This window comes from Acomys russatus, chromosome 19 (genome assembly GCF_903995435.1).
Source record: "Acomys russatus chromosome 19, mAcoRus1.1, whole genome shotgun sequence".
Lineage (NCBI taxonomy): Eukaryota > Metazoa > Chordata > Mammalia > Rodentia > Muridae > Acomys > Acomys russatus.
In genome coordinates, this window is record NC_067155.1 from 3053979 (window position 1) to 3076379 (window position 22401).

A 22401-nucleotide genomic window follows, 5' to 3' on the forward strand; every position below is an offset into this window, starting at 1 on the left:
CACGGTACTGAGCAGGACAAACAAGACAGGAGCCCGCCTCCACGTGACGCTCTTGAGAGGGAGACGGCGGGTAGGGCACACGTCCTGAACCCGTGCACCTGGGCAGCCCACAGGATGGCAGCCCGTGTGGCAGCTAGGGAAGGGTTTTAGAAGTAAGTATTGGCTAAGACATCCTGGAAGGTGAACAAAGGAGAAGACCCCGGGAGGGGAGAGGAATGTGTACCCAAGGCCAGGAGGCAAGAGGGGCTTGGGTGTGCCAACAGCAAGCAGTATAGCATGGCTGGAGAAGAGGTGGGGAAAGGTGTTGCTGGTCCTTGCTACTTGGTGGGTTCTTCTTTTTCCCACTCTATCCCCGTTCCTCTCCAGTTTCACCTCCATCACTAGATACGAGAGAAAGGAGAGAAGGGGGGGGAGGGGGGGAGAGAGAGAGAAAGAGAGATCCGTGAATCTAATTTCCTTTCTTTTGTTTCTTCTTTGAGCACAACTACTAACAAACCTCAACCAACCCCTCTGAATAACCAACTGCGCTACCAACCCCACCCATCAGGGCGAAAGCATCTTATATACACTCTGAAAAGTTCCCAGAATTCCAAACATCACATAATCACAGAAACTGTCTACAGCTGGCAAAACCATGCCTCTGCCAGAACATGAGGCAAATTTTGGTCAGCTGCTGCAGACAGCCTGAAGCAGCCCACCCCTACACCTGGGACTAAAATGAAAACGTAATTCTTATATTATTTTTGTGGGTTGTTTTTCCTTTTTTTTTTAAAAAAAAAGATTTATTCATTTTTATTTTATGTGCAATTGGTGCTTTGCCTGCATGTATGTCTGTGAAGGTGCCAGATCCCCTGGGGTTGGAGCTACAGATAGTTGTGAGCTGCCCTGTGGATGCTGGGAATTGAACCCAGGTCCACTGGAAGAGCCAGTGCTCTTAACCACTAAGCCATCTCTCCAGCCTGTGTTTTTAAAGAAACCAAAATTACGGAATTCTCACTTCAGAAAGGGTAGATGAGTGTGGAAACAGCCGATGGCGAGGGGCATGTGTTCCTCTCTGAGAGAAAAATGGCCCCCAAGCGTGTATTGAGCCCCGTATCTAACTAGGCTGCATCGTTTCCCTGGAGAGGCGTCTCAGGCCATGGTGTGGAGAATGGATTGAGGAGGGTAGAGTAAAGCTGGCGCCCACTGCTGAGCTAATCCTGTTCAGCGGATTCCGTGAGACCTTAACATCCAATTAGGACACACTCAGTGAGCGATTATCTTTTTTGAGCCAGGCACTCTCCTAGGCCTGGGAATCCGGCATTGAAGGAGGTGTTTAACTTCACTTTGATGAAGGGGACAAAATCAGAAAGAAAAATCAAAGCAGATGATGAGAGCCCACGGTAAAGCTGAGCCCCTCAAGGGTAACACGTGGAAACCAGGACCTTCGTGGTTGTAGGAGCAGAGGCGTTCTCTGGGGGAGCTCAATTCTGTGAACACCTCCATGGCATCTGCTTTAATTCTGCCCTGACTGCCCTTCACAGTAGCCTGCATGTATAAGGCAGGTAAACCTTTTCCTCCTCAAGTTGCTTTCGGTCATGATGTTTGAGCACAGCTAGGACGTGGACCACGGCAGAGTGGGGGACTCTCTGCCGTGGGTTCTGGGGGGTGTGGTTCTCATGACAATCTTTAGTTCTGAATCTCAGAGAAGCTGGTGGTTTGCTAAGTGAGTTTTCACCTGCCAGCCAGATGTCCCAGGTCAGGGAGGGAGGCTGGGGACAAATGGCCACTGAGACTGAGGATGGCAGGAAATGACCTGGCTCCGTACCTGCAGCCGTCCACATGCCTTCTTTGGGGGACGTAGAGTTTGCATCCCCATTCAAATGGAGCTGGATGGGATTGGAGAGAAGAGGGCTGACTCCTAGGAAGCTGACCTTATGGAAGGTGACTTTTTTTAGAGATGGCAGGACAAAGTTCACTGACGACCTGATGTGTTCTGCGAGCGGCGTGGTGGCTGGCTGGCTGCATCTGCCAGTTTTCGTAACAGTGCCACCCGCCGTTCTCCAGGGCCCAGTGGCTCCTCTCCAGCTACCACCAGTTCGGCCAGACTTCCAAGGTTGAGAAACTAGTTCTGGGCAAAACTGCCCTGGCTGCAGACTCTGGTTGCAGCTGGGCGTGGCGGCGCACACCTTTAATCCCAGCACTTGGGAGGCAGAGGCAAGCAGGTCTCTGAGTTCCAGGCATCTCAAAACAAACAAACAAACAAAGACCAAACAAACAAAAAAGCCACCTCTGGTCTCAAGTTGAGGGATCCCCAGGTGGCTCTCACTTCTAAGTAGTTGGCTGTAAATGCCGAGGTGCCCACTAGCCTCTGCGGGTGGGGGGGAGTTGGCTAGAGTGACTCCTAGAACTCAGGGACATGCTGCACTTGCAGTTGACACAAAGATGCAGCTTAGAACCAGCTGAGGGGGGGAGGCACAGGGCAGTCTGCAGCACCCCAAACCCAGGCATCCTTTGCCCTTCCTTGTGAGCTCAGATTGAAGTCCTCTCGGCCCGGCAGTGTGGCAGCGTGTGGCTTGACGCCAGCCTGCCCAGCTCACCTATCTTGGGGTTTCGGTTGCTGGGGTGAAACACAACCACCAAAAGCAACTTGAGGAGGAGGAGGAAAGGGTTTACTTCAGCTTACACTTCCGTATTACAGCCTGTCATTGAAGGAAGTCAGGGCAGGAACCTGGAGGCTGGAACTCAAGCAAAGGCCGTGGAGGCGTGCCGCCTGCTGCCTTACTTTCCGAGATTGTTCTTGCCCAGGGGTTGGCACTGCTCACAGTGAGTTGAGCCCTCCCACAGGAACGGAGGGCTGAGGACAGCCGGATTCTCCATTCCTAGGGCTCAGGAGTTAACTTCAAAAAGACAAGGTCTGTGTGCCCCAGGCTGGTTCCGGACTCACGATTCTCCGGCCAGCACCCCCAGCTGACTTTCGATCCTGAAGGCCCTCTCAAAGCAGTCCCGCTAAAGATAGGGAGTTGAGGAAGCTGGGTGTGCGGCTCTGAAGGCAGGCGCTCCATCTGTGTTGAAAAGCGGACATTTTCATATTACCAGCTTGTAGATGTGTGGGTGAGATTGTTTCAAAAGTGTGTAGAATGGGGAAGAAAGAGAAGCCCGGGCAGTCTCTCTCTGCGCCTCTGATGCCATCTGGGAAGCCGCAAGCTGGCACAGCCTCTAGCAGGTTTCTTTCACCCACCACCCCTGTCCTGTGAAGGCTACAACTGAGCTCAGAGTCTCACTGTGCAGCCCCAGCTGGCCTGGAACTCACTATGTACACCAGGCTGGCCTCAAACTCAGAGACCTGCGTGCTTTCGCCTCCTGAGTGCTGAGGTTAAAGGCACGTGCCATTACTCCTGGCGCTAAGCTGTGTGTGTGTGTGTGTGTGTGTGTGTGTGAAAATACTTCGGTTTTTGAGTGCTCGGGATTATTAACTATTCAACAACTGCATATAAGCCGTTGTAAGATAGACAGTTCATACATTGAGTTTCTGTGCTCCAAATGATTTTCCTGGTTTAAGTTTTACTTGATTTTAAGAGAACATCTCACTGCGTAGCCCAGGATAGCCTCCAACTATTGGTCCTCCAGCCTCAGCCTGGAGTGCTGGCATGACAGGTACACACCACCTTGTCCTACCTCAACAGGGCGTGTCTGTCTGTTTCTTTCCTTTGAATCACAGTCTCAATGCCCAGCTCTGGGTGGCGGGATGGCGACAGGCCAGGGGAGAGAGTTACAGGATGCCGGGCATATAAGGTCAAGTTGGGCTCCTTTATTAGCTGCCAACCAAGAGCGGGCTGCCGCTCCAAAGCTCGGGGGTAGAGCGTGTCTAAAGGCAAACACCATGATGACGCTGCTGTCGGGTGCAGGTCAGGGGAGCCTGTTTGCATTAGCTGTTTTACTTACACATCCGGGCTATGGTCGAGGTCACAGAAACTCCCAGGTGTGCTGCCCAAGAGCACATGATCATCCAGGGGCGCTTGGGCTGAGCAGTGCCGGGGCAGACGCAGACTGGGGTCAGGGTAAAGTCAGTCGCCTCGTTGGAACTCTGAGCATAACCCAGGCTCACCTTGGATGTGTGACAGTCAGACTCAGAGCGGTGTTTGGAATGTCTTCTGCTTTGTTGGAGAGGGAGAGGTGGGAACCTTGGAGCGTCCACTTGAGAACTGAAGGGAAAGATGGCGGCTCACGCAGTATGCCAGGGCTGTGCTCCGCACCCTTCCCAGCCCTGCTCACGGGTCAGAGGCTGTATTTCCGTCTTCTCAGCCCTGCGGTTTACTTTCCTTGCCGTGAAATTTCAAATGTTAGAGATTTAAAAAAATACATAGACCATGTTGAATGTCTGCTGTGTGTGAGGTACATTTTATAGGTTTGTTTGGTTGGTTTTTTCTTTTTCTTTTTCCTTTTTTGAGTAAACACTTTAGCTTTAAGTTGGCCTTTAAATGTAGCCTGCTTGTTCTGCCTTCCTTTATTATAATCAAAACAAGAAAAAGGGCACAGTCCAAGCACATGCTTACTTGCTGCACTGCCCTTAAAGCCCAGTACATTATTGGGGCTAAGTAAACGTGTGTGTGTGTGTGTCTGTGTGTGTGTGTGTGAAGCAGGGTGGGCCTGTGGGGTTCCTGAAGGAGTGGGGAGGCGGCCAGCAGCTGGAAGGCTCGGCCTGACCTGCATCAGAAGGAGGGGACGTGGTTAGTCCTGGCAAGTGGGGGAGCAGGCAGTGCATTTTAATGACAGCTGTCAGCAGAGGCCATAGGAAAGCCGTGTTGCTATTGTGCTTTAGGAACTGAGAGCGTTTATTATGTTTTATTTGCCGTTGTCATACATGCTATGCCTTGATGGTGAAACAGACTTTCAGATGAGAACATTGCTTAGCACTCACTACCACGTTTGGCTTGTTTATAATTACATCATCCCCCCTCCCTCTTTCTTTAAACCCTCCCGAATACCCACTTAAATTCATGGCCTATTTTTTTTTATTAATTCATGTTAGAAATAGGGACGGACACACCAATTGGTTATCTAATACCAAAGATTAGCCCTGAAAAGAAACATACATACATACATACATGCTATTGACAAAGCAGGTTGTACTTATGTATTTAGGAATTCTGTGTGTGTGTGTGTGTGTGTGTGTGTGTGTGTGTGTGTGTGTGTTTGACAGGGTCTCACTACGTAGTCCTGGCTGGCCTGGAACGCACAGGGATGGGCTGGTCTCTGCCCCCTGAGCGCTGGGATCCGAGGCGTGCGCCACCACGCCCGGCTTCAGTACACATTAGTTTTACTTTAATTAAAAAAAAATTTTTTTTTTTTTAGAGCTGGCTGTGCCAGCTGCTCAGGATGCTGAGGCAGAGGATTGTAGAGTTAAGTTTAAAGCCGGCATGGGCAGCTCATCCAGACCCTGTCTCAATGTAAACAAAGTGAAAGTCCGTCAGCAATATAGTGCAGTGGTAGAGTATTTGCCTAGGCCCTGGGTTCACTCTCCAGTCTCTCTCTCTCTCTCTCTCTCTCTCTCTCTCTCTTTCTCTCTCTCTCTCACACACACACACACACACACACACACACACCCCATGATGGCGGGTGGGGACAGTTTTGAGTGCTGAAGGTAAAAGCATGGTTTAGTAATAGACCATTTGGCTAGTCTGTGCATGCCTGGGTTTCATTCTGCTAGCACCACCAAAGAAAAATGTTTTCCCTTCTATCTTCCCTCCTTAATGCATATGTATTTTACCTGGCAAACCCAATATCATACGTATAATTCACCATATCTGATATCAGATCACATAGACGGTTGCACTGTTATTAGATAGACAGCATGTGCCTATAGAATTCAGCGTTTCTTGACATGCGCATACTCTCATTTATCTCACTCTCTGAATGTGCCCCAATTTTGGAGAGTTGGATTGTTTCTAATTGTGTCATTAAATTCCCAAAATTACTTACTTAACTTCTCACTTTAAAGTGGCAGTAAAAACATGTCACTTTCTACTCGTGTCAGAACAATTAAGGAAAACGAAGAGAGCTGGATTCCCTTTTCCCCTCCCTCCGTCCCTCCCTCCCTCCCTTATAAGGCTTGCACATGCAAAGCACACTCTACCACACTGTGCCCCAGACTTTGTGACCCATGAATCTAAGACTGTGGCCCAAATTAGGCGAACCCGGTCAAGTCCAGGGGAGTGCTGAGCGAGTGCTCTCTGGCTCCGCCCTCAGGTGCAGCTGCAGAGTATAGGCAGCCCAGGCCTGAGGCGCAGGCATGCCCTAGCGGGGGCCGTGGGAGTGGCACAGGGAGCCACAGTGCAGTTGTCCTGGGTGTGCCTCTGTGACAGAGAAGGGAGCTAGGCAGTATGAGAGGAGGCTGACGGGTGACTCGGGATTTAGTAGAACAGGACCTGCAGTTTGAGCAGCCCTGGCATTGCCAATCACTGTGTCCTGAACTGAGGGGGAAACCAGAGAAGCCATTCTCGGTCTCACTGTGCTGCTCTGGCTGGCCTGGGCCTCGCTGTGTAGACCAGGCTGACCTTGAACTCAAGATTTCTCCCTACCTCTGACTTTGCTTCCTGAGTGCTGGGATTAAAGGCACGCACCACGAGGACAGGCTAAGAAGTCACACTTGAAAGACAACCTCTAGGGCTGGAGAGATGGCTCAGTGGCTAAGAGCACCGTCTGCTCTTCCTGAGGTCCTGAGTTCAATTCCCAGCAACCACATGGTGGCTCACAACCATCTATACTGGGATCTGATGCCCTCTTCTGGCGTACAGGTATACATGCAGATAGAGCACTTATATACATAAAATAAATAAACAAAAGTTGAAGGAAGAAAAAAAAGACAACCTCTATCCTAATGCAACTTTTGCTGAGAGTGCCCCTCGCCTCTCTCCACCACAGCCTTTTTGGAAGGAACAACTTGTTAGTCATATTCAGAACAGCTGATTGCCCAGAAGGAGCTAGCAGAAGATTGTGAAATGACACAGTCGGAGAGGAAGGCAGAGGAAACCAGGAAAACTTTATAGCAAAGACTTGAAGATTAAAACCGAATATATCAGAAACAGCTAGACACAGTGCTGCAGGCCTGTAACCCCAGTAACCCCAGCACTCGGGAGGCTATGCCTCCTGCCTGGAGGGTAGAGTTTAAGGCCAGCCTCAACTATGCAGTGAGACCCCCATCCCCAAAATAAAGTATTTGCTAGTTTGGAAGATAGATTCAAAGCAGAGACCTTTAAAAAAAAAAAGTTTATGTTTATGAGTGTTTGCCTGCTTGTATGTGTGTGCACCACGTGTGTGCAGTGCACTCAGAGGCCAGAAGAGGGCGTCAGATCCCTAGAACTGGAGTTACAGGTGGTTGTGGGCCATCACGTGGGCACAGATCCTCTGCAAGGTACTGAGCCAGCTTTCTACCCGCAGCCTGTACTTTTTCTCACAAAGAGATAAAGGCCACAAAGGGAACGGGAACATGAGCAGACAGGATTTAGAAAAGAAAGAGAAAAATAACACCAAGCAGGATTGAGGCTCCTGCAGATGGGACTGTGGGAAGAACAGGAGGAGGGGTTGGGCGGGCTTGTGAATGGAGACAGACGAGTGAAATTAGCCAAGTGGTGGAGGGGAAGAGAGACGCGGAATAGCACACGTGCAGCAGCACTCGTGTCCCAGCCAAAGAGCAGGGAAAGGGTGCACAGGAATTTGTTTCCCAGAAAGTTCAAGGATAAAGGGAAGTTTGGCTGTACAAACTGAAAGGACGTAGCTGGTCCCAGTGAAAGGTAACCCAGCAAAATCGTTAGCAGGATGTGTCACTGTGGAAATGTGCAAGAGTGAACCCGGTGGTGGTGGTGGCGCTTGCCTTTAATCCCAGCACTCGGGAGGTAGAAGCAGGTGGATCGCTGTGAGTTCGAGGCCAGCCAGGTCTACAAAGTGAGTGCAGAACAGCCAGGGCTACACAGAGAGACCCTGTCTTGAAAAAACAAAACAAAACAAACAAACAAACAAAATGTGGAAAAGTGGTGGAGCAGAGCTGTAATCCCAGCAACTGAGAGGAAGAGCAAGGTTCCAGGTCATCCTGGGCTCCATAATGGGTTTGAGGCCAGCTTAGGATACTTGAGAATCCTGTGTGTGTGTGTGTGTTTGTGTGTGTGTTTGTGTGTTTGTTCTCAGCCACTGAGATGGCCTGGTGTGTGACGCAGCGCTTTGAACATAGGCCTGACAATCTAATCTGAGGTTGGTCCCTGGAGTCCAGTAACGTGGAGAGCAAAGAGCCAGCTTGGCAAAGCTGTCCACTGAGCTCCGCGCCCATGCGGTGGCACACGCCGCCATTATAGGCACAGAAGAGTAATGAGCACAGAGCACTGTGGGACTGTGGGACTTAGCACTTAGCACTGGGCATATAGCTACGTGCCAGAGTCATTTTATAGCGCACACACACAGTCCCCCAGTTTTGGAGAGCAAGAGGAGGGGGGAGGTCGACAGCAGGGCTTCATCTCACTTGCAGCTTTTTCGCAGTCACATGTGAAACTCAGAGACTGTGAATGGTGCACGCCTGTGATACGTACACTCAAGAGGCTGAGGCAGGGGATCATCAATTTGAAGCCAATTTAGGCCTACAGTAGTGACTTGCATATTAGCCCGTCATAAAAAAAGATTGTTTTGAATAATGCTTTTAGGATAAGCAGCTCGCATGTTAACACACTCATTTCTTCTTAGTCACTGCTCTGTTGCTGTGAAGGCACAGTTGCTGTGAAGGCACATCACGGCCGAGGCAACTCTTACAAGAGAAAGGGTTTACCGGGTGCTGGCTTACAGTTTCGGAGGTTTACCCATTATCATCATGGCGGGGCACATGGCTGTGGAGCTGTAGCTCCGTTCTACATCCTGACCCAAAGGCCAGGAAAAAGAGAGAGAGAGAGAGTGCCTACGCCTGGCGTGGCCTCTCGAAACCTTCAAGCCCACTCCTAGTGACGCGTCCTCCAGCAGGGTCACAGGTGTTGCGGTGAGGCCAGACCTCCAAATCTTTCTAATCCCCTCAAATAATCCTGCTCCCTGGTGCATAAGCACTCAGACTTATGAGCCTGTGCAGGCATGCTCATTCAAGCCAACAAAGGCAACAAACTTCTCCTGGGAAATGATATTCAAGCTCCTAAGGAAACTCAGAGGAACTAACCTAGCCTTTGGACAGATTTTAAAACCATGACAAAAGCGGTACAGGGCAGTGCATGCCTGAAAGCCCAGTACTCAGGCAGCAGAAGCCGGTCTAGAGGCTAGCCTGGTCTATATAGTGAATTCCAAGACAGCTAAGGCTATACAGCTAGACTGTATCTCAAAAAAAATTATGTATATATGTGTGTGTATGTATGTATGTATGTATCACCCATCTACATACCTACCTACTTACCTTTCTGTCTGTCTATCTAGGGTAGAATTTTTTTTAATGTCAGAACTGCTGCCAACGGAACTCACGTAGCTTACTGTAGGACCAAGGTTACATAACACCACAGCACAAAGCGTATTGGATGCGAGCGGCGCAGGTTTACATGTGTGATGAAGTAATGATTGATCATGTAACATACGACCAAGTAACCGTGTGATAACACAGCATGTGGGGGGAGGGGAGAAAAGGACCCAGGTAATGCAGACAGCCTGGATTCTCTTTTATAGCTAGAAGCAAAATATATCTATAACTGTATGTATAGCTCCAGCTGGTGAGTTGGCCCCGGATAGGTCTCAGTGTATAGTATGCACGAAGCCCCTTGTGTGTCCAGTAACCTGCACTGTGGTGCCCACCCGTGATCTCAGCCTGGGAGGAGGATGCCAGGCGATCAGAAGCCAAGGGCATTGCCAGCTGCATAGATGTTCTGAAGCCAGCCTGGGTTATTCAGGACCCCGTCTCACCGGGTGCAGTGGTGCAAGTCTGTAGTCCCAGCACTCGGGAGGCAGAGGCAGCTGGATCGCTGTGAGTTCGAGGCCAGCCTGGTCCACAAAGCGAGTCCAGGACAGCCAGGACTACACAGAGAGACCCTGTCTTGAAAAACCAAACCAAACCAAAACAAAACAAATAAAAGACCAGCCTAGGTTCCATAGTGAAGCTGTCTCAAAATACAAATCCCCATAGGTGTGTTTATGAAAGAAAACTACCCAAAAAGCACAGTAGTAGTACATACACAGTCCTCTGACCATTGCTCGTTGCAGAATGTCGTTAAGAGATAAACAGAGGTACATAAGTTGTCCTGTGTCACTGTAGTTAAGAAACCTCCCCAGTTAAGAACATAAGTATGTCAGATATATCCAAACTATTTTTTTTTTAAAGATTTATATATTATTATGTATACAGTGCTCTGCCTACATGTACATCTACAGGCCAGAGGAGGGCACAGATCACATTAGAGATGGTTGTGAGCCACCATGTGGTTGCTGGGAATTGAACTCGTGACCTCTGGAAGAGCAGTCAGTGCTCTTAACAGCTGAGCCATCTCTCCAGCCCCCCAAACTTTATTTTTGAAACAAGGTCTCAACTACTAGCTGGCCTGGAACTCATAATGTAGACCAAGCTGACCCCAAACTCACAGACACACACTTCCGCATCCAACTTCCAAACTTTTATATTTAAGTTACGCATATAGACAGATGTGTGTATGTTTGTGTATATGCACGCACTCGTGAGTGCTATGCCCCCAAGAGGCCAGAAGAGGGCGCTGGATCCCCCTGGAACTGTAGCGCCAGGCAGTTGTGAGCCTGCTGATGTGAGTCCTGGGACCTGAACCGGCCGGGTCTGTTACAAGAGCAGAAAGTGCTCTGGGCTGCTGAGCCTTGTCTCTGCCTCCCCTTTTGTTTGTTTCAGTTGGTTGGTTTTGCTTTGCTTTGCTTTGCTTTTCACAGAGAAAATAGGAAGACTTCACTCACCAAGTAAAATAAGCACTATGGTTCCTGCCTCAGGGTAGTGACAGTTTTCTCTTTGATTTATTCCATCCTTTAAATAAAAGTTTGAGCTGTCTAAATACAAAGGCCCTTGCTACTTATAATTCTAAAGTTTCCGTTCCCTCCCTCCCGCTTCCTTCCTGTCTTTTCTCCTGTGTCCCCGAGGACTGAACCGGGACCTTGTACGATAAAGACAAGTGCCTAGAAGTGTTTCTTTAAAAATTCTTGGAGCACAGAGGAAATGAATGCTGAATGCTTAGAAATTATAAATGAAACCTAGAAAGCAGAGATGTATTTCAAAGCAGTATGCAGAGTTTTGTTGCTTTAAATAGCATAATATAGAATAAGAGTGAGTGCCCAGAAATGAATGGAATATTCCCTCATGAAACTGGAAGAAAACAAATAATCCGGCAAAAGGAGGGTACAGCTAAAAGGTCAATTAATTAGAAAATGGGAAAGCACTCTGTGGAAATGAAAACCAGCCGTGTGACCTCGTCCACACTGATGGACAAAATGAAGTAGGAACAGAGAAACTAAAAAGCAGAAGCAGAGCCGGGCATGATGGCGCACGCCTTAATCCCAGCACTCGGGAGGCAGAGGCGGGCGGATCGCTGTGAGTTTGAGGCCAGCCTGGTCTACAAAGTGAGTCCAGGACAGCCAAGGCTACACAGAGAAACCCTGTCTCGAAAAACCAAAAAAAAAAAAAAAAAAAAGCAGAAGCAGATCATGACATCACAGATGGTATGTCTGTGCAAATCTGAGATCTTAGAAAAGAAATAGATTTTATTCTAGGAAAATAGGAGTTGCCAAGTGTGGCCCCAGAAAATAATTTCTGTAGTTTCAATAGGGAATATTTTGCCATTCTTTACTCTAAAAATATCAGGCATTGGAGATTTTCTTTTTTATGAGAAGTTTTTCCTGAATTAGGGATGGAACTAAGCTCTTGCAAATTAGATAAGTTATCTATTTCTGAGCCACACCCCAGCCCCTCACTGGGGGATTCTAGGCAGGGGCTCTACCACTGAGCCATATTTCTAAGAACTACATGCTAGCAGCTCCAAGTGAAGACCCCACTCAGGTATTCCCCTGAAATCCAGACCTGTCAATCAGCCCCTTGGTTGCCCACCTTCTTCTGGTGCCCACAGGGCATTTCAGATGCACAGGCCAAAGCCCTGGTCTGCCCTAATCTGCCCTGGCCTTGCTGTTCCCATCTCTGCAGCTCGGAGCATCGTGTCTGACTGGCATAGGCCAGGAGGCTTTGAAGACGCTTGATGATTCAGACCCTACGTGAACTCCCTCAGCAGATCCCGCCCCTCAGCACATACGCTGTCCAGAAGGTGACTGTGTCAGGACTGTGCCTTCTGTCTGCCTGTGTTACCACAGTGCAAAGCCCAGCTAGTTGCTTTATTTTTTAAAATGATTACAAATAGCAGCTCCCTTTCACTGTGAAGTTTCAAACGTGTCTGCCGTTGTACTTGGCTCTGTTTACCTCCCATGACCCTCTGTTGTTCCTGCTTCTGTTTTCAAGAAGGTGTTTGTTGAAAACCTGGGCCCTGCGTATGAGGACACACTGGCAATGTGTAGTCTGGTGTTTTTCCTCCAGCCCCGACTTGCTCCCCTCTCCTCTGCCCCACAAAGCTGCCCTTCAGCCTCCACGTCTCGCATATGTTTTGTATCTAGATCCTGCACGTGAGCGACTGTGTGTACTGTTTATCTTTCTGAGGGCTGCTCATTTCACCCGGCGGTCCCCTTGGACCACTCTGAACTCTGCAGCTTTCCCCCCACCCACCCACCCACCAGCCTTTTAAAAATATAAACCCTAGGGGGCTGGAGAGGATCTCAGTGGTTCAAAGTACCCAGTGGTCGTCCAGAGTTTCAGGCAGCTCACACCCATCTGTAGCTCCAGCTCCTTGGGACCTGACGCCCTCTTCAGCTGCTCTGCGTGCCTGTACTTCTGTGGCATGCACTCACACAGATACATAAACATACACATAGATTAAAGTCTTCAAATATATGATGCATATGTATTGTGAGTGTGTGTGTGTGTGAGAGAGAGAGGGAGAGAGACACTTGCGGGGGCTGCGAGGTTTGCCAGGCACAGTGGCACGTGCTTATAAGTGCCAGCCAGCCTGGGCTACCTAGCGAGATCCCATCTCAAGATAAAATGTAAAACCACCTACACTTTTCAGACTTAATGAGTTTGAACACAAACTCCCAACTCCACTCTGCACACTCCAGCCTTCTGAGCTCCCAAGTACAGGCTCAGGGTCTGTGTGGCCCGTGAGACTGGCACATGTGCCCTCCAGGACCTGCCTCCTGCCCTTACTACCTCTTCTTCCGTACCTCATCTTCGCTCAGGCCGCCACGCCCTCCTGGCTAGTCTTCCTGGTACCCGTGCATGGCTCTGTATGATGGGCAGACCCTTCCCCTGGTATCCACTTGGCCCACAGTAACCTCCAGATCTGTGCTCACACACCAGTTCACAAGGCTCACCACTCTGCACCATCAGCAGCAGCAGCAGCAGCAGCAGCAGCAGCAGCCTGAGATGGGGGCAAACTTTATAGACTTGGCTGGCCTGGAACTCACTATGTAAACCTGGAGCTCACAGAGATCTGCCTGCCTCAGCCTCCCAGGTGCTGGAGTTAAAGGCTACCACACCCACACCCAGCTACTTTACTTAAAAAAAAAAAAAAAAGATGAAGTTTGCATTTTGGATTGATTTATGTGTGAGAGTGTTTTGCCTCGTGTGCCTGAGCACTAAATGCATATCTGGTGACAGTGGATGTCAGAGGGCAGCGTTAGATCCCCTGGACTAGACCTCCGTTGTGAACTGCCACTACGCCCCTCCCCCACCTTTGTTCTCTGTGCATTGTTCCGGCTTGTTTTAGGTCTAGGACTTAGACCCCTTATGCTTCCGCCTGCAAAGCCAGCCTGGCTCTCCTGGTTTCTTCCTGGTGTGTTTTTCTTGGGCTTCTGTTTCACCAGTGGGCCTTGGGGTTGCAGGCTTCGCATGCTCCTTCAGAGCCAGGTGTCTCTGGGATAGACAGGGTTAATCTGCAGATGCTGGTGGCTCCTGGGCAGGGCCCAGTGGAAGCTGGTAGAGCCTGCAAGACTTAACCTTCTCACCAACCCCCGCTTGTCAGCTGTCACGTGTCACAGCTTTAATCAACTCTGGGGCAGGAATCCTTCCATCCTAACAGATGGATGGGAATTTAACCAGACAATAAACCATGTACGTGCCGTAAATACGTTTGCCAAGGGCACGGTTCCCAGTGCGGGGCTCTCCGCACAGCTGTCTTCCTTTGAACGCCCCCGTTTCTTGGTGAGATGATTTGTTAACTCTGAAACAGCGTTTCAGAAAGTTAATGGGTCGTTGGCTTCTCCATTCCCAGCAGTCTAATTATTGGGGGATGGGAGGGAACAGCTTTCATCAACAAAAGTTATTGATGTGAGATTTTTTTTTTTTTTTTAAATGAACGTGCTGTGTTCCTGAATTGAGTGTCATAATTCTCAAAGGACCTGATAACCTTTCGGGCACTGCCAGCAGCTTGCTTGCATGCCCCTGGGGGGGCACAGATCACGAACTGTGAACAGCACTTTTATTTCCCCCCCCTGCTTCTAGTACTTAAATTACTATCCAAGCTACTATACAGAAACATTTTTAGGGATGCGGATCTTTCAAAGCACCATTCACATGGCCGGAGAGCTGGGTCAGAGGTGAGGAGCCTGCTGCTCTTCCAGAGGACCTGGGTTCAGTTACCAGCACCCACACGGCAGCTCACCACAGCCTGGAACCCCAGCTTCCAGACCTTTCATGCCCAGTGCTGGCTCTGCAGGTGTGTGTGTGTGTGTGTGTGTGTGTGTGTGTGTGTGTGTGTGTGTGTGTGTGTGCACATGCACATACTATTTTATTGTTTGTGTTCTTGCACCTACGACTGTTCCCCCCCCCTCTCCCCACCCAGAACGTGTGCGAATGAGAGTGCAGGGTGTTGGTCCGCTTTGCGTTCTGCAGAGGGTAACTTCCACTGGTGCACGCTCTCAGCAGCGAGACCCGCCGAAGTATAAATTGCCGTCGAACTGGGAAAGCGTGCGAGCGAAGCAGATGTTCTCTTAGCGTGAAGCAGATGTAAACCTTGCGAGTGTCTGTCTAATAAAGGATAGCATTTGGTTCTAGACAGCTGCTGCCAAGATTACCAATTAATCATGTCTGAACGCCTTCTTTACTAATTAGATCCCCCTTTGGTTTTACTGTTCTGGGTATAGGAAAGAGGGGGACGGGCACAAAAGCTTTCCGCGGTTCATACTTTGAATACCACACCAACCACCCCAAACCCCGCCGCCGCCCTTATAAGACTTCCCCCCCCAACCTTAGAGCCATATAGGAAATGAAACCCAAAGATGTGCCTGGGCACGCTGGCTCCCCCGCTGGGACTCCGGGTGTGGAGTTAGGATACTCTGTTGATGGCAGTCACTGGCAGTGTGAACACTCAAAGGCAGCTGGAGAAAAGAGGAGTGTAATTACACTTAATGTGGGTTTTTTTTTCACTTTGCCTTTTTTTTTTCCCCCTTTCATGAACAAAAGCTAGTATTTGCTCAGTTAACCATGGCTGTCTCCGCGGTTTCTCGACCAGGTGGGAGTTTGAGCGGTGCAGTTTGGCTGTATATTATCAATAAATCATGTGTTTGCAGAGATTAATATGGCTAGCTTAGTGTGATTGTTGAGGAACATGGCATCTTTCTGCTGGGAAAGCAGCACCACAGTGAAGTCCGAGAAGGAGGACCGACTCCACAGTCCTGTCCCTGGGGCCGGGATGATTCAGGACTGATGGCTTCCCATGGTGGTTGGGGCTTTGCTCTGCTTTGCCTTTGCACTACCGTGTGCAGGCCAGTCTAGTCCGTACTTCTGGGGCTGTGTCTGCATCACTCCTTGTTGTTTGTTTGTTTTGTTTTTTGAGACAGGGTTTCTCTGTATAGCCCTTGCTTTCCTGGACTCGCTTTGTCGACCAGGCAGGCTTTGAACTCAGATATCCGCCTGCCTCTGCCTCGCAGGTGCTGGGATTAAAGGCGTGCGCCATCATGCCTGGCACTTCTGGCCCTTTTACAACTTTTATTTTGAGATAAATTCTCACTATGTAGCCCAGGCTGGACCTCCAACGTGTCTCCACCTCCTGGGTAATGAAACTACAGACCTGAGCCACCATGCTGGCAGACTCCTCCTCCTCTGTCTCCCTTTCTCCCTCCCTCCTCCTCCTCCTCTTCCTACCTCTCTCCCCCACTCCTTCTTCATTCCTCTTCCTCCCCCCCCCACACTCCTCCTCTTTAATGCCTGACTTCCCCGAGATGCGTTTCTCTTCTCTGAAAGGAAGCTCAGTGTATAAAGCGTGCCCTCTGTGTCCCAGGAGGAGGAGACAGGACCAGCTAATCGTTTCCTGGAGTCAAGAGTTGGATATTTTTCCATTCTTATAAAATTTCTTTTCAGCTGGGCTTGTGCGTGTGTATGTGTGTGCAGGCGGGCATACGTGTGTGCAGGCGTGTGTGCACATGTGCATCTGTGGCATATCATGGCACATCTATGGAAGTCAAAGGACCTCCCACAGCAGCCTGTTCTCTCCTTCAGTTGTGTGGGCTCAGGGGACAGAATGCAGGCCGTCGGCTTGTGCTGAGACACTCTTAGCAGTTTCTTCATAGGCGCATGAGTGAGTTTTTGACACACTTGTGTGTGTGTGTGTGTGTGTGTGTGTGTGTGTGTTACATATTTGCCAGGGCACATGTGTGGAAGCCAAAGGATAGCTTGCCTGTCTCTCCTACCAAGTGGGTCGGGGGACGGAACTCAGGTCATCAGACGTGGCTAAGCCCACTCACTGCCCCAAATTCATAGTGTTTTGTTGTAGTTGTAGTTGTTGTTGTTGTTGTGGGTTTTTTGAGACAGGGTCTCTCTGTGTAGCCTTGGCTGTCCTGGACTCACTTTGTAGACCAGGCTGGCCTCGAACTCACAGCGATCCACCTGCCTCTGCCTCCTGAGTGCTGGGATTAAAGGCGTGCGCCACCACTGCCTGGTGTAAAAATGGTTTCTTATGTAAACACACCTACAAAAGCAGAGAGAATAGTGACCCGGCCCATCGCCCAGCGTCCTCAGCCTTCTCTTGGTGGTTTTGAGGCAGGGTCTCTCCATATAGTCTCCGGGCTGGCTTTGAACTCATGCCTTTCCCGCCTCGGCCCTCCTGCTGCTGGGATTGCAGGCGCTTGCCTCCAAGCCCTGCTGTGTCAAGACTTCTGCTTATCTGCAAAGTATCTTTTCTCTCCTCGGCCCTTAGTAGTTCTGCGTCTTGTTTCTATAGTAACGGTGGGTGTTTCAACAGAACTAGGTCAAGTAAACCCAGTAGTTCTCACTTTGTTTCAGGAAGTGGAGCGAGAAATCTCATTCCGGACGGAGTGCGGACTGTACTATTCTTACTACAAGCAGATGCTGCAGGCGCCGACCCTCCTGCAAGGTAACCACGGCGGCCGCGCATCCCGACCACAGCCGCCTTCTCTGCCGCTCGCTGCTCAGGCCAGCGCCCCTCCCCGCTTTGCACCGACACACTGTTATTTACTTATCTGTTTGTGTGCAGTTGTGGTTATGTCTGTCTGTCTGCCTGTCTGCCTGTCTGCCTGTCTGTCTGTCTGTCTGCCTGTCTGTCTGCCTGTCTGCCTGTCTGTCTGTCTGCCTGTCTGTCTGTCTGCCTGTCTGTCTGCCTGTCTGTCTGTCTGCCTGTCTGTCTGTCTGTCTGCCTGCCTGTCTGTCTGTCTGTCTGTCTGTCTTCAGACAGTCTCCATTTCAGAAATCCACCTGCCCCTGCCTCCCGAGAGCTGGGATAAAGTGCCACCACACTTTGCTCATAATTTTAACTGTGTGGCTGTCTCACCAGCATATGTGTCTATGCACCATGTGTATTCCTGGTGCCTGCTGGGGGGTCAGAAGAGGATGTTAGGCTCCCTAAGACTGAACTAGAGATGGTTGTGAGCTGCCATGTGGGTGCTGGGACTCAAACCGGAGTCCCCTGGAAGAGCAGCCAGTGCTCTTAGTCACGCAGCCGTCTCTCCAGCCCCCATAGCTCCTGCCGTCATCCCAGCCAAGGCATCTTTTTTCAGTTTTCAAAGATGGCACCAGAGGCAAAGGAGGCAGGTAAAACCCGAGCAAGGAAACTCCCACAGCTTCCAGTACCTTCCACAGTCACCATGTGGGACACCTGAGATGCAGCGAGCGCTCTCTTACTGAAGCCTGCGTCTGTGTCTTGTGTGTGCTGGCCTCTCTTCTTGAGAATTGATCTTAACAATTTTAATTTACTCTCTGACTGCGCCTTCATTATACTGGCTAATGCTAAAAAAAAAAAAAAAATCAGCATCAAAGCCACATATTCTGGTTTAGCAGGTGTCAGGGCCCCTGAAAATTTAAGGTAACCTCTCAGGATGCTGAGGGCAAGGGGGGCATGGTAGAGCTAGGCCTCTGTCCCCTTGCTGCTAACTTAAGCCCAGGTCAGGGGTCAGAATGTACCTGTGACAGAAGCGTGTTCTTATGAGTGCCTGTCCCATCTATCCGCAGCCCTCTGTGGGCGTGACATCAAGTGGATTTGCTTCTTTAAGTCCTGGCCTGCATACTCTGGCTACAGGCAAGAACAACACTGATGTCACTGATAGGTTGATACAGGACCAGCTGTCCTAGACGAGTACTTTTGAGGAAGAAATAATCTTAAAAGAAAAAAATCTTAGCTAGGCGTGGTGCCGCATACCTTTTTAATCTCAGCACTTAGAAGGAAGAGGCAAGTAGATCTCTGTGAGTTCGAGGCCAGCCTGGTCTACAAAGTGTGTCCCAGGACAGCCAGGACTACACAGAGAAACCCTGTCTCAAAAAACAAAAAAACAAAAAAAAAACCCGAAAAATCTTTAACAAATTTCCTATGTGTAAATGATGCATTTTTATCATATAACCCTTCTCCCGTTACCCACTGTCATCCCCCTGCCTCTGTTAAACCTTGGTTTGTTTGTTTCCAACAAGTTTTCCACCTTCTTTCATGTCCCTTTTGCCTTCGTTTTGTTTTCTTTGTGCCCCCACTGAGCTTAGTCCACAGTTGCCGGCAGAAGCGTTTTTGAGCGGTGTTTACTGCAGCACCCGCAACTTAGCAGTGGTTGTACCATTGAATTGATCAGCCCCATCCCCGGCAAACAGTACTGCAGTAGTTTCCCAGGGATGTGTGTTAGGGGGCACATTCTGATTATCAGTGGTGGTTTCTGGGTTCTTCAGAAGCCTCCGTCCTGGTTTCCACAGCCAGCGGCTGCGGCTACCCCAGTGTACACTCCCACCTGCGAGGACGAAGGCTCCCCCTTCCCCAAATCCTCTCCAGCATTTGCTGTCATTTGTTTTCTTGATGACAGCTATTCTGACCAGCGCGAAATGTGGTCTCCAAGCCTTTTTAATTTGCATTCGTGGTGGTGCCCGCCTTTAATCCCAGCACTTGGGAGGCAGAGGCAGGTGGACCGCTGTGAGTTCGAGGCCAGCCTGGTCTACAAAGTGAGTCCAGAACAGCCAAGGCTACACAGAGAAACCCTGTCTCGAAAAAAAACCAAAAATAAATTGCATTTCCCCGATGGTTAATGACGTCGAACGGTTTTTAAAAGATGTATCAGCCGCTTGTGTTCCTCCTTTTGGGAACTATTCAACAGTTCATTAGTCCATCTATCGATAAGCAGTTTTATTTCTATGGTGTTCAACTTTTGCAGTTTTTTTATATGCTCTACATATTAATCCCCGTCTGAGGTGTAGCTGGCAGAGACTTTCTCCCATCTATAGGCGTCTGTGTCCCCTCAGTGGTGGTATCCTTTGCCGTGCAGAAGCTTTTTAATTTAATGTCATCACATTTCTCAGTTTTGGGGGGCTGTCCTGTCGGGCTCTAGTCAGAAGCTCTTAAGTATACCTACATTCTGGTATGTTTTCCTCTAGTAGGTTTGTTTGGTTGGTTGGTTGGTAAGTTGGCTAGACAGGGTTTCTCTGTGTAGCCCTGGCTGTGCTGGAACTCACTCTGTAAGCCAGGCTGGCTTTAAACCTAAAGATCCGCCTGCCTCTGCCTCCCGAGTCATTAAAGGCGTGCGCCACCACACCCAGCCACCTTTCTTTTTTCTTCTGTGTGTTGCTGATGCTTTTATCAGTTACTAGGTTGCCATCCCTGCATGGGTGAATGGCCGGGTCCTTGTTCCTTTCCGTTGTTCGACATGTGTAGTGTAGTCTTTGCCACATTGTCACGCCGTCTTTGTCACTTTGGCTCTACAGCTTACTCTACAGTCAGTTGTTTTGACCACACTCTCGGCATAATACTAGAGTCTATGAATGAATGGAATACCGCTGTAATTTTTCACTCTTGATTTTTTTTTTTTCCGAACACCCTTAGGTTTTCATGGCTTAATCTATGACAATAAAACTGAATCCATGAGGACGATTAACCTCCTTCAGCGAATGAATATTTACCAAGAAGTTTTTCTCAGTGTTTTATATAGAGTCCTCCCTATACAGGTATGTAGTGTTTGCCAGCGCCGAGTCCTTAGGGCGAGGGTACGCACTGCCATTCAGTGGAGGTTTCCCTCCTGGTCTTCTGGTTCAAACTGGTTTGGTCGCTTGGGCACTGAGGACTCTGTTTCGGGTTTTTAATCCTGTGAGATACTGTGATTTTATTTTCACAAGTAGGTGCTTCCTGGCTTATGCCATAATATGCATGCAGTCTAAAAGCTTGAGAAATAGTTTCACTTGAAAATGTGTAACCATTCCTGAGTCACTGGCTTTTCTATGACTTATTTTTGTTTTTATTTTTCAAGACAGGGTTTCTTTGTGTATGTAGCATTGGCTGTCCTAGACTCGCTTTGCAGACCAGGCTGGCCTCGAACTCACAGTGATCCGCCTGCCTCTGCCTCCCGAGTGCTAGGATTAAAGGCGTGCGCCGTCACCTCCCCTCGGTTCTCTGACTTATCTTTATGATTTAAGTACTATACATACAATTATCAGACTGCAGTGACCAATTCTCACATGAATGAGGCAGAATTAGACAAGGTCTTGGGTTTCCCTTCTGTCTTCTCCCACTAGTTTGAAGAAAGACAGCTGCTTTCTTGTGGGTGGAGAGCGGTGATGACCCTCCTGCTAAGGCCAACGCCGAGCTTCTCAATGTCACCTTTTTGTGGACATATTTTATAAGGATTGCTTTCACTTTGGATATGTGTGTGTGTGTGTGTGTGTTTGTGTGTGTGTCTGCGTAGGGGTTGTGCATGTGAGTACAAGTACATACGGAAACCAGAGCCGTTAAGAGTCTCTCTAGGAACTGGAGTTACAAGCAGTTGTGAGCTGCCTAATATGGGTGCTGGGAACGGAATTCAGGTCCTCCGCGAGATCTGTATGCAGTCTCAAGCACTAAGCCAGCTCCCCAGGCCCCTCTGTGGATGGACTTTTTAAATGCTAGTAAGGAGGTTGAGGGCATCTGCGATAAACTTGCATGTGTTAGTCTTAATGTTTAATTGCCCATAGCTGCCATAGGCTCATATGTTTGTGTGTGGGAAGGGTTAGGAGGTGTGGCCTTTCTGGAGTAGACGTGTGTGTTGGAGGGGGGCAGGCTTTGAGGTTTCAAAAGCTGACACCATCCCCACTTAGATCTTTCTGTGCCTCCTGCCTGAGGATCAAGTTGTAAGTTCTCAGGTACAACCCCAGCCTGCCTGCTGCCTGCTGCCTGCTGCCTGCTGCCGCACTCCTGCCATGGAGGTCATGAACTCACCCTCTGAAACTGCAAGCCCCCAATAGGCTCTTTCTTCTATAGGTTGCCTTGGTCACGAAGTCTCTTCACAGCAGGAGAGCCGTAACTAAGATACCGCGTTTCCACGGGGCTGCGTCCCCAGCGCTGATGGCAGTTCTTATTGTTGTCTTTTACAGAAATATCTAGAACCTGTTTATTTTTATATCTACACTCTTTTCGGGCTCCAAGCAGTCTACGTGACAGCCCTTTATGTAACCAGCTGGCTTCTTAGTGGCACCTGGCTGTCAGGGCTGTTGGCGGCACTCTGGTACATCACTAACAGGTGAGTTGGGTCACTTCACACCTCTTCCTTACCTAGTTTTGAGTGAGGATGAAGTGACTGTTTCCTTACGGGAAGAATGGCCGTGAGCAGTGTGGTTAGGAAGCCATGGTATTGCCATATTTCTTGGGTTGAGAGTGTCTTTCTTATTTTAGCAAAGGAGAAAGGTCCGCTCAGAAGTTTCTCCCCTGAGCAGTAGAACCCCGCATTACAGCATCAGCTGCCATAATCCCACTGCTGTTACCTGTTTGCTCCGTGATGGTATTTCTTCAGCCACGCACCTCATCCCTACACAGTTTAGCTATTCCCTCAGTAGTAGAGGGGTGTGTGTGAGTGTGAGTGTGAGTGTACATGTATGAGTGTGTGTATGTGTGTGTGTGTGTGTGTGTGTGTGTGTGG

At 49.3% G+C, this 22401-nt stretch overlaps 1 protein-coding gene across 1 annotated transcript in view; it reads left to right on the forward strand.

Moving 5' to 3' along the window:
- Dpy19l3 (dpy-19 like C-mannosyltransferase 3) overlaps window positions 1-22401 on the forward strand; it is a 68848-nt gene that overhangs the window by 7132 nt on the left and 39315 nt on the right. Inside the window, exons 4-6 of the mRNA XM_051162184.1 lie at window positions 17318-17408; window positions 20340-20461; window positions 21860-22005. Of these exons, the coding sequence (XP_051018141.1) occupies window positions 17318-17408; window positions 20340-20461; window positions 21860-22005 (359 nt within the window). The remainder of the gene's footprint in view (window positions 1-17317; window positions 17409-20339; window positions 20462-21859; window positions 22006-22401) is intronic.